General features: G+C 39.4%; 1 protein-coding gene across 5 annotated transcripts in view; it reads left to right on the top strand.

Moving 5' to 3' along the window:
• Positions 1-12,787, top strand: part of CASR (calcium sensing receptor) — a 79,523-nt gene that overhangs the window by 52,042 nt on the left and 14,694 nt on the right. For 4 of the 5 annotated variants that reach the window (XM_086675273.1, XM_086675272.1, XM_025913381.2 and 1 more), the window contains exons 3-4: positions 112-418; positions 3,565-4,449. In XM_086675273.1, coding sequence (XP_086531399.1) covers positions 112-418; positions 3,565-4,449 — 1,192 coding nt within the window. The remainder of the gene's footprint in view (positions 1-111; positions 419-3,564; positions 4,450-12,787) is intronic. The other variant, XM_086675275.1, reaches the window with a different exon arrangement.

Here is a 12,787-nt window from a genome sequence, read left to right as displayed (position 1 = left end):
TGAAAACAAAGAATAACACAGCCATGATTCAAACCGAGCTTTGCCCAGTCCCTACTCTTAAGTGGTTGACCAGAAAGCCTCCCATTTTCTTCCATTTCTTCTTTCTTGCAGGTATAATTTCCGCGGGTTTCGCTGGTTACAAGCAATGATATTTGCCATCGAGGAAATAAACAGCAGCCCAGTCCTTCTTCCCAACATGACACTGGGATACAGGATATTTGACACTTGCAACACTGTTTCTAAAGCCTTGGAGGCCACTCTGAGTTTTGTGGCACAAAATAAAATTGATTCTCTGAACCTCGACGAGTTCTGCAACTGCTCAGAGCATATCCCCTCTACTATCGCTGTGGTGGGAGCAACTGGTTCGGGCATCTCCACAGCGGTGGCAAACCTGCTGGGCCTCTTCTATATTCCCCAGGTACACATAACTTCTTATATGGGGCAATGCGGGCAGGGATCAGGACTCGAGTGACCTCCATGCCCAGTGTCCATACAGCTTGCTATTTTCCTATCTCTGGCTTTACACTGACACCAAAAAAAAACCCTTCTAATTAGTAGGGGCACTGTATCATGACCATTTGGGATTTCTGAGACCCCAATATCAACCATGTCCACTAAACCTTCACAACTCTTCCAAAATTCTTTTAAACATACCTTGTGTAAAACTTTGCCTTTTTTGCCAGGTATTTATTTTCCATTCCATTCCTTTAGTAAATGACCATTCTTCTGCCTTTACTAAAAGGAATGAGGCCATATGATGTAAACTCACCTTTCAAACTCAAAATCTGTCCCTAATCCTATTCCTTTAAAATTCTGCCTCTCTAACTTCTGGCCTAAAGTTTAGCTCAGGGGGAAGCAGAGTATATTTTCTCACAGAACAAGAACTTAATCATTGTCTTGCACATTCCAGAATGGAAAATATTCTATTTCGTTCAACAATATTTATAGAGCACATATGAACAAATAGTGTCCACCCTGCAGGAACTCACCCTAGATGAGGAGATGTCTGCATTTTCAAATGCTAACAATTCACTGAAACAAGTGCTTTAATAAACATTTGTTCAAAGTTGCATATTTTCCCCCTATGGAGCAAATCTTTTTTCATGTTAATATTTATAGATCTATGACATCATTTTATAATAGTGAAAAGTTGGAAACAACCTAAATGTCCGTGGATGAGAGAATCAGCTCAATTGTAATACATCCTTTACATCAATTTTAAAATTATAGATCATGCTTTAAATTTATTTTTTTCAATGTCTAATATTTAAAATTTGTTAAGAGTACCTTTGATAAATTCACATTTATATGTTGGGAGGTCCCCATTTCTTTGGTGATAGACATTATCCTTTTATATTCATGTGGCAACTGAAAAAGACTTGTCATCATTTCCCGAATCCTTACTTCAGGGAATTAAAGGTGTTTCCCATGGGGAAGCCCTGGCTTTATAACTTTTGCACAAAATGATCTAATAATGGTCGGTAAATGTGTTGGGTAAGATGCAAATATGCACCTTATAAATTTTGCATATTGTACAGTATTTTTTTAATTCACAGTGAAAGTAAGTTTTTGTGGCCAAGAGGCACAAGGTATAATTGTGGGTAAGGTAAATAAAGAATATAAATGTAAAGGTTTTAATTCTTTATGGTCTGGATGAAAGACAAGGTTAAGCTAAATTTGAATTATTAAAGTGTCATGAAGACTATAATTCTCAGTCAAAACAATGTAAGTATATCTACAGTAGTGTTTCTCTTCCATGACTGCGTGTTAGAATCACATGGGGAGCCTTGAAAACCAATATCTGGGCTTCACACCGTAGAGATCCTGGTTTAATTGACATGAGATGCAGCCTGGGCATCAGGAGTTTTGAAAGCTCCCAAGGTGATCCTAATGTGCACCAGAACTGGGAGCCACTGCTCTGCAGGGTAGGGGCAGAGGCCAAGGGTATTTCTTATGCTACTCATGCCACCAAGTGGATGCAACAAGCAGACCAGCTAGAAAAGTTCTGGACAGAAGTTTTCTGACTCATTCATGAAATTCTCCCCTCTCACAATATAAGAAGGTTTTGTGTATCTTTAAGAGTTGTTTTTTTTTCTTTGTGGGGAGAACAGGTAGTGAAGTAGTATTTACAGTTTCTTTTTTAAAAACTAGACAAATATTATAAATGCATTCTTTTTTTTTTTTTTTCAACGTTTATTTATTTTTGGGACAGAGAGAGACAGAGCATGAACGGGGGAGGGGCAGAGAGAGAGGGAGACACAGAATCGGAAACAGGCTCCAGGCTCTGAGCCATCAGCCCAGAGCCCGACGTGGGGCTCGAACTCACGGACCGCGAGATCGTGACCTGGCTGAAGTCGGACGCTTAACCGACTGCGCCACCCAGGCGCCCCTATAAATGCATTCTTTAAGAAAAACATATTCATAGTAGATATATTTGTAATTTTAATCCTTTTAAAACCCTTTTCAACTCATTTTTCAAAAAGAAGAAGTAAACATTAATGGATAAATTTACAAAATGCCTGAGTAGGTTTTTCATTTGCAAAAATCTGACAGAAGCCTGTTGTTTGGGTCTGCAAGTAGAGCTCTGTGGAAACAACAACATCTCAATAAATTACTTAATCTAACTACCTACACCTCATGATCTCTCATAATAGAGCAAGAAGGGGCTTGCTGATAAAAGAAAAAACTGTCAATTTTATATTGTAACTTCCAAAATCAAAGCTCTTGTCAGAAAAAATCATGCTCTTTAGCAAAGTTGGTCGTGGCCTTTCATACACCAATGTCTTTCATGTTTTTGATGTAGAAACTATTCATTGGTAAGAAGAAATATATTGGAAAATTCGTTTTAAAACACTAAACATAGAAAACTAATTGTTTCAATGGGTGAGAAATATTAAAGACATTCCCCCCAATTTTTAAACTCAGTTTCCTTTAAAATCTCTCTAGAAAACTAGAGAAAAGAAATATTAAACACTCCTTCATTAACAAGAGGGAGACTAACTGGAGACTGGAGGAGAGAACCTAGACAGACTAGGAAAGAGGAACCCCTTGGGGCTCCTCTGAAGAGCCTTAGGTTTATCACCCACAGAGAATTGCATTCCTTCCAGAAGTGAGTCATGGACATAGTGTTCATCATAGTAAAGGGGAAGCTAAATGTTTAGATCAGAACCTGGATATAACAGGAAGAAGATGTGTACATGGATATATGATAACCAATGAGGCATCACAAAGGAAGTAGGAGCAACTTTGCAACAGCGTGTAAAGACTCTCCTTGAAAGGGTAAGTAGATTCTACTATTATTGGGTTGACTTTATGGCCAGACCCATTTCTGAAAGTGGCATTGTGAAGAATCACCCACTGGGAATTAGAATGCTCCCCCAAAGACTGACTGATGCTTGAGTGCTCACACTGGAGAGGAACATATATTGGTTGTCTTCATCCTTTCATCCCATCTGCAATGAACAGCATGTTTGATAAATTAATGAATGCTCAAAAAGCCAACCCCACAGAGCCTTGAGGTTCATCTGGCACCTCATTCACTCATTCATCCTATGTTCTTTCCAGGTCAGCTACGCCTCCTCCAGCAGACTCCTCAGCAACAAAAATCAGTTCAAGTCCTTTCTCCGTACCATCCCCAATGATGAACACCAGGCCACTGCCATGGCAGACATTATCGAGTATTTCCGCTGGAACTGGGTGGGCACAATTGCTGCTGATGATGACTACGGCCGGCCAGGGATTGAGAAGTTTCGAGAGGAAGCTGAGGAGAGGGACATCTGCATCGACTTCAGTGAACTCATCTCCCAGTATTCTGATGAAGAAGAGATCCAGCAAGTGGTGGAGGTGATCCAGAATTCCACAGCCAAAGTCATTGTTGTTTTCTCTAGTGGCCCAGACCTTGAACCCCTTATCAAGGAGATTGTCCGGCGTAATATCACAGGGAGGATCTGGCTGGCCAGCGAGGCCTGGGCCAGCTCTTCCTTGATTGCCATGCCCGAGTACTTCCATGTGGTTGGAGGCACCATTGGATTCGCTCTGAAGGCTGGACAGATCCCAGGTTTCCGGGAATTCCTGCAGAAAGTCCATCCCAGAAAGTCTGTCCACAATGGTTTTGCCAAGGAGTTTTGGGAAGAAACCTTTAACTGCCACCTCCAAGAAGGTGCTAAAGGACCTTTAGCACTGGACACTTTCCTGAGAGGTCATGAAGAAGGTGGTGGCAGGATAAGCAATAGCTCCACTGCCTTGCGACCTCTCTGTACAGGGGACGAGAACATCAGCAGCGTGGAGACCCCTTACATGGATTATACACATTTACGGATATCCTACAATGTCTACTTAGCGGTCTATTCCATTGCTCATGCCCTGCAAGATATATATACATGCTTACCTGGAAGAGGGCTCTTCACCAATGGTTCCTGCGCAGATATCAAGAAGGTTGAGGCTTGGCAGGTACATACTTCACTTAGATAGCAGTTCACTGTGTAGCAGAATTAGGCTGACCCAGGCAAGACAGATAAAGTGGTCACCTCAAAAAGACAGTATCTAAATGATGTTGCTATACATAGCTTTGGGTTCAAATTGCCTTTTCAAACATTCTAAGTAACTGACTTCTGCAAAATTGATAGTAATTTAATTTGATTATCTGTTTAAAGCCTTGGTTCAACTCTTCTTTAGTCCAGGGGTTCAGAATACCTAAAGTATGGCCTCTAAGAGCTTTTAAAATTTTTTTTTAATGTTTATTTATTATTAAGAGACAGAGAGACACAGAGCGTGAGCAAGGGAGGGGTAGAGAGAGGGGGAGACACAGAATCTGAAGTAGGCTCCAGGCTCTGAGATGTCAGCACAGATCCCAACGCAGGGCTCAAACCCACAAACTGTGAGATCATAACCTGAGCCAAAGTCGGTTGCCTAACCAACTGAGCCACCCAGGTGCCCCAGCCCCTAAGAGCTTTTAAATATCCTGGAACGGATTTAATACTATGTATTAAATGGAGTACATGGAGTATTTTTACAATTATGGTAAATTACAGATATTGTCCTCTTATAACAAGTATTAGTTTAGTACCTATTAAATTCCATATGCTAGTGTCATCACATTTAGCCACTACTTTTACCAAAATATTATTCACAATATAATGTGATGGACCACCCAACAGGCCAACTAAGCTTAGGACACAAGCAAATCAAGGGCACAGGAAAAAAAAAAAACAAAAAAACAAAACAAAAAAAACACCTCTCCTTACAAAGATTTGATATTGGATATTTCAAAAATGAACACTGAAGTAGTTATCATAGAAAATAACTGGAACTTAGGTGGAATTCCTACACTCATTTTAGACTTTAGTCTTGTTTTGTATTTTTGAATTGAATTGCACATAGAAGAGACATCATAATTTTTCTCATTTCATAAAATTTCTGAAGATAAAAGTCTGGTCTGACTTAAATCCTACATAGTTGTTCGTGTCTTGTGTAGTTACCTTGATTTTTCAATCAAACCTTGTTTTATACGGCTTTTATTTTTTCCTCAGTTCCAGACTGACCTATCAGAGAGTGCATGATTATAGAGGGAGGGGAGAGGAGACATTCCTGAACATGAGCTGAATGACCCAGTCTCCAGCTTCAGCTCCAGCTTACCCATAAATTAGCTGCATCATCCCTGGCAAGCCACTGTTCTAAGTCAGTCTCTTCATCTGTAAAATGGCCTCAATATCTAGCCCACTTTCTGCCCAAGGTTCTTTTAAAGATGAGATGTGATGACATATGTGAAAGCAATTTATAAACTTTCAAGTTCTAAACAGATGATGATTATTATAGTAGCATTTCAGTATGCTTCTAATTAGGCAACCAGGTTAAAAATGATAACTACAACAGCTGTGTATGTAGAACCCTACCACCACAGACCCTTGGGAAAAGGTATAAAGAAACAAAGAATATACAACCTATGTCAGTCATTTTATTTTTTTTATTTTTTTATTTTTTTTTCAATATATGAAATTTATTGTCAAATTGGTTTCCATACAACACCCAGTGCTCATCCCAAAAGGTGCCCTCCTCAATACCCATCACCCACCCTCCCCTCCCTCCCACCCCCCATCAACCCTCAGTTTCTTCTCAGTTTTTAACAGTCTCTTTTGCTTTGGCTCTCTCACACTCTAACCTCTTTTTTTTTTTTTCCTTCCCCTCCCCAATGGGTTTCTGTTAAGTTTCTCAAGATCCACATAAGAGTGAAACCATATGGTATCTGTCTTTCTCTGTATGCCTTATTTCACTTAGCATAACACTCTCCAGTTCCATCCACGTTGCTACAAAAGGCCATATTTCATTCTTTCTCATTGCCACATAGTATTCCATTGTGTATATAAACCACAATTTCTTTATCCATTCATCAGTTGATGGACATTTAGGCTCTTTCCACAATTTGGCTATTGTTGAGAGTGCTGCTATAAACATTGGGGTACAAGTGCCCCTATGCATCAGTACTCCTGTATCCCTTGGGTAAATTCTTAGCAGTGCTATTGCTGGGTCATAGAGTAGGTCTATTTTTAATTTTCTGAGGAACCTCCACACTGCTTTCCAGAGCGGCTGCACCAATTTGCATTCCCACCAACAGTGCAAGAGGGTTCCCGTTTCTCCACATCCTCTCCAGCATCTATAGTTATGTCAGTCATTTTAGAGACTATCATAGGGTAAGGAGCGGTGTCAAGGCTGGCAGAATGCGCCAGGACCTGCAAGTGCTTCTCAGCCCTTCTCTTGTGGGGAAAACCACACTCAGACATCATTGTTGGCTAGTTTCTCATCTCTATGAGGTACTTAAAGTCTCCTTCTTTGCACTGCATCACCTGTTTCCTGCAGCCTGGCAAAAAGCGCTCTAATGACAGTCAAAGACCAAAAAGACTTCAAGAGCCATTATGATAAAGAGTGGAGTTTTAAGATGGAGGAACAAAGGGACAATCTTTTAGCAAATACTGTTGTCTTTCCTCCCTTCCCTTCCATGTCGCCTAAAAGGAAGACTCCAGCTCTTGAAAAGCTGACAAGACCAGGGTGGGGTTGAAGGGAAAAGAGGCTTCCAGTGGGTAATTTGACATTTCTGTTCTTCAGTGACTCCTTTCCAAACAAGGAAGTAAGATCTAGATTGTCAAGACCAAAGCTTGGGCATATATGAAAAAAGCTGTAAGAATGAGGCTACAGTCAAGAGTGGGACTTTTAGTTCCATACTGTAGAAAACCCAAACCAAACTGGCTTAAACAGAAGAAACTCATATTATTAGTAGCCCATAATACTGAAAATTTCAGAAGTATTCCAGATACAAGTAGATGCTTTCATCTCCATCTCTGTTCCTTATTCCTCAGGGTTAGCAGTTTTCAACCTCTATAATAGCTTCAGGCTCATAAAATCTTTACTACTCGGCTCTTATTTCCCAAGATTTCCTGTATAAGTCCCAGAAACCACACTGATCGACCAGTCCAAGATCACATATCTATCACTGAAGCTAGGAGTGGAGTCCTTTCAAATTACATAGGCTGAGAGTTAGAGGGGGAGTGGACCCCCAAAGGGAAATCAGGGTGTTACCAAAGGAGGAAAAAAGAGAAGCAAAGCAGGCAAAATTTAAAAAAATATCCACCACACAGACACCTCAGTTCACCCAACTTACAAGTTAAGATGTTTACTCCTGGCTCATACACAGTCTGGCACAATTCATTCAGGAGAGGAGACAGAAAAATAGGGTCACAGCTCTAGGGAGGAATAACATGTGGTCATTGGCCAAAATGTCCTGTGTGCTTTCTGTAAAAGCTTCCTTTAAGCCTCAGGAACCCAAGCAGTTGGGTGGGAATTCTAGAATTTAAGATGTTGGCCATGTCTTTTGTATCAGGAGATAGACCAGCAATTATTCGCCCTCATTATTTTTTAAATTTTTTTTAATGTTTATTCATTTTTTGAGAGAGCGAGAGAGAGGGAGGGGCAGAGACAGACAGAGAGAGAGAGAGAGAGGGAGACCCAGAATCCAAAGCAGGCTCCAGGCTCCGAGCTGTCAGCATGGAGCCTGACACAGGGCTCAAACCCACAAACCGTGAGATCATGACCTGAGCTGAAGTCGGACACTTAACAGACTGAGCCACCCAGGCACCCCTATTCACTCTCATTATTAAGACCTATATGGAAACGTATCACTCCTATAATCTATACAATCTAATGTAAGTATCTCAGCCTAGATTTCAACCCCTACCTTCTCTCAATTCTCTCATAAGCCAACCTGACCGGCACCTCCCCATAAAGCACTTATGAATTTTTGGCATAGCATTTTTGTTTAGATTATATCCCACACCTGAAGCACCATCCATTTTTGTCCCATGTAATACTGTCCACCACAAATTTCTAACTCTTTTTCAAAATTCACTTTCTCCTAGAAGTCTTCTCAAGTCATACTCCCACATACACGTTTTACAATCTCTCTTTCTTCCTCATTTTTGCCATTTATATATTCAGCTTAAATTTCCACAACTCTTTAGTTGACTGAAATAGATTCTTACTAATTAAACTTCTGATTAAATTAGGTCAATCACAAGTTCTTTCTTTTGTTGATGTTTTTCCCACTAAATTTATCAATTCATATCCTTAAAAGTAACACTAACAGATAATTTATGAGCGCACAGCACACAATTCCCTCCTGACCTCCATGGAGATCCCCAAGTCCTTCTCCACTGCTCCTCACCTCTCTCTTCACACTGACTCCTCCACTGGACTGTTCAGCACTGTGTCCAGAATGCCTGACACCTGAGTATGTGTAGAATAAATGAAAGAAAGAGTAGTGATCTAGTTGATTTGGCCTGACAACACTACCTAGAGCCCTTTGCAGAGAACTGTTCAATCTAACAACCCACCCTTACTTACATCAATCACTCTGGTTTAGGTATTCTTGGTTTTGATTAGATAAGCCTGGACCACATGCCCAACAATCAAATTTGTATGGAAAATCATGTAAGTGTGGAATCACCTTCCTTCTCTCAGGATGATTGTGCACAAGGCATGCTTCCTACTTTCCCTCACCTTACACCAACCACTCAGTAGTCAAAATATAGGTATGCATGATGACAAAACCATGGTGATAACAGAAGCCAAATCGAATTGATCTTTCCAGAAATTGCTAATACTGTTGGGATTTGGAGAGGGGTGTGAATTGGGATGAAAACCAGAAGAAATGGAGGGGAGATAAGGATCAGTCTGGATCTCCCAACACTCTTAGTGTAGGAAGCGGGCAAGAAACAATAGACTCCTTATCTGTGCAAACCATTCTTCATTCACCTCTGTGTGAACAGGGTACTTTGTATACCCCATCCCATGTTCCCTCTGTGTTAAGTGATGCCATGTGTAAGAGCTAGAAATCCTAGACAACAGTGGGGGGGGGGGGTTTAGTCTCTAGTCTTTGGTTTATTTCAATTAGCCATTAGAGTATGTGCCAAGAGGTAATTCCCATTTATGCTTATAATGAGCAACAGTTTGACTTTAAAATCCTTTAGAGGAAATACCCTAAAAGGCCACAAGATGGAAATATTACCACATAAAAGATAATATGTGATCATCTCTGTGTGTGCATGTTGTAAACTATGTGTCTCTCTCTTAATGTGTATTTCCCAGTGTTTAGTTTTAAGAACCTGTCAGTTTCTCCGTCTGTATGTTATCTTCTATGTGTCAGCCTTTCTTTTGGCTTTTTTCCTTTCTCTTTCCCTTCATTTATTCTTATTTTCCTCATATTTCTCCCCAAATAAAATAACTTAGAAGCATATTATGCTGGATTACAAATCTCAAGGAAATTTTTATATTTTCTTTTTTAATGGAACTATTAGTCCCTCTTTTAAAACTGCAAAAGGAGAGTGTTCTCACTTGGGGAAATATCTAAATTATTTTATAATGTATGTTGATTTTTGTGGGTCAGTAATTATCAATTTAAAGATTCCCTGTCATTGCTTTTAAGGATGAAATGGTTTCCATCTCCACCTTCCCTGATATGCAAGGTATTATGTAGAAAATTAAGTGCTCAAATGCACAACTTGACAGTCAGAATGCCAAAAGAAATATTAAAGATATCTAAAGAGATGACTTAGAGATATGCCTTAGAAAACAATTAAGTGATTATTAATGGACCAGGTAAAACTTTGACTGTGAGGATGAAACACTACGTACCTTAAAGGTTAGGATTTGAAGTAAAGAAGAAAACAAAAGATATCATCTGGGATGGGCTTTGAAGGATGGACAGGATTTTTGGGAAGTGTTCCTTGGAGAAAATGTCAAATGCAAAGTTAACATAGGTAAATCCCAAAAACATCATGCTGAGTGAAAAAAATCCAGACTTAAAAAAAAAAAAAAGAATACATCCTGTAATTACTACATTTATATGATATCCTTTCTCTAATGATAGAAAGAAAAGAGATCCACAGCTCCCTAGGGCTGCAAGTGGGGGTGAAGATTAACTTGGAAGGGACATCTGGGAACTTTTTGGGGTGATAGTAGTGGTGGTTACACAGACATGTACATTTGCCAAAACTCAGTACTCTTAACATAGACAGATTTTATCCTATGTCAACTTTACTGCAATAAAGTTGATTAAAAATATAAAACAATGAAAAGACCCTGGAGTGGGAAAGTACAGGCCATGCATGGAGTTCTGGAGGTCGTTTAGTATGGATCACTTTTCCAATTAAGGCCGCTTGTGTTGCCACAAGCATTATACATGCCTCCATGATCCCACTTTAAAAATAAGCCCATCTTCTCAACCTATATTTTATATTAGTTAACCTTTGTAACTAGCAATAGACAATGTGATAGACTACCTAATCTGACTCCTACAGCTGAATGGATAATATATAATGTAATGGTTGACAAGTTTGGACTCTAGAGCCAGGCTAACTAGATCTAAATCCCAATTGCTACCTAACAATTGTATGACCATGGGCAGTCACTTAATGTGCCTGTGCCTCACTTTCCTCACCTGAAAAATGGAGATGTAGAAGTTCATTATAAGGATGACCTTAGTTAACATGTATAAAGTGCTCAGGATACTGACTATATATAATAAGTGTTCAGCAAACACTAGTCTTGAGTAGTATTCTTTTGTAGGTGAGGAAAGTAAGACCTAGAGAAGCCAAAATGATTTGCCCAAAGTCGCGTACCTAGCCACATCTGCCCCCAGGCAGCAACCAAGGTTACTGTTAAAAGAACCATGTGCCAAATTGTCCCTTTAGGCACATCCTTTCTAACTCCTAAGAGGCTGCTGGGTCAGTCAATGGTTTCACAGTACAGACACAGAGACAAAGTACAGTGTGACTTACACTAAGTAAGTGTCTTACTTAGAGTGGACACAACTGACCAAATTAGAGTATAGCAAACATCTCTCTGTCCATCTCGAATATAATTGTGTCTCTTGTCACTAAAAAAGGTACCTGTTTGGCCCATATTAGGTGCTTAATAAATACTTTTTGAATGAACAAATAAAGAGAATGAGACAATGGTAAGTAACAGGGGTAAATAGAGGTTAAGTGAATAACAAAACAGTAGAGCCATAGGCACAGATAAAAGAGAAGGTGGGTGGTCTGAAAGAAGTCAGTAGAAAATGCCCATGCAAAAAAAAACAAAAAAAAACAAAAAACAAAAAAACAATAAAATTCGGGCTGAAACTTAACTCTTCATTAAAGAGGTAAATGACAGAGGAAAAACACCACTTCAATAAAGATTTTAAGAGTATAAACAGGATTATTGAGACATGAAGATACAGAAACCATTAAATTTTATTCTTATTTTATTTTTTTAATATAATTTATTGTCAAGTTAGCTAACATCCAGTGTATATAGCGTGCTTTTGGTTTTGGGGGTAGATTCCAGTGATTCATCGCTTACATAGAACACCCAGTGCTCATCCCAACAAGTGCCCTCCTCAGTACCCATCACCCATTTTCCCTCTCCCCCGCTTGCCCCCTACCAACCCTGTTTGTTCTTTATGTTTAAGAGTCTCTTACAGGTTGCCTCCCTCTCTGTTTGAAACAATTTTTTTCCCCTTCCCTTCCCCCATGGTCTTCTGTTCAGTTTCTCAAATTCCACATATGAGTGAAAACACATGATATCTGTCTTTCTCTGCCTGACTTATTTAACTTAGCATAATACCCTCCAGTATTTTTGCAAATGGCAAATTTCATTCTTTCTCATTGCCAAGTAGTATCCCATTGTATATATAAACCACATCTTCTTTATCCATTCATCAGGTGATAGACATTTAGGCTCTTTCCATAATTTGGCTATTGTTGATAGCGCTGCTGTAAACATTGGGATACATGTGCCCCTATGAATCAGAACTCCTATGTCCTTTGGATAAATTCCTAGTAGTGCTATTGCTGGGTCGTAGAGTGGTTCTATTTTTTAATTTCTTGAGAAACCTCCACACTGTTTTCCAGAGTGGCTGCACCAGTTTGATTCCCACCAACAGTGCACAAGGGTTCCCGTTTCTCCACATTCTTGCCAACATCTATTGTTTTTTAATTGACACAGGCTTCCTAAGAATCTTATCAGGAAAAAAAAAAAATTTAGCCTAATTTGTACTAATGAAAAAACCCAAAAGGAGAAAAGAAACTTAAAAAAAAAATCTATTTTGACTGATTTTATTTTTTCCTGCTATTACTTTGAATGAATTTATTATAGCTAATAGAATAATTCTGGATCTCTCTATATTAAGGGGATATCAGTCCTATATCTCAAGTGTTGATTGCTCTCTTCATCTTCTGGCATACTTCTGTCATCAATC

The sequence above is a fragment of the Puma concolor genome, chromosome C2, assembly GCF_028749965.1.
Source record: "Puma concolor isolate L17-30 chromosome C2, mPumCon1.1.hap2, whole genome shotgun sequence".
Taxonomy (NCBI): domain Eukaryota; kingdom Metazoa; phylum Chordata; class Mammalia; order Carnivora; family Felidae; genus Puma; species Puma concolor.
This window is presented reverse-complemented; position numbering and strand designations above follow the sequence as displayed.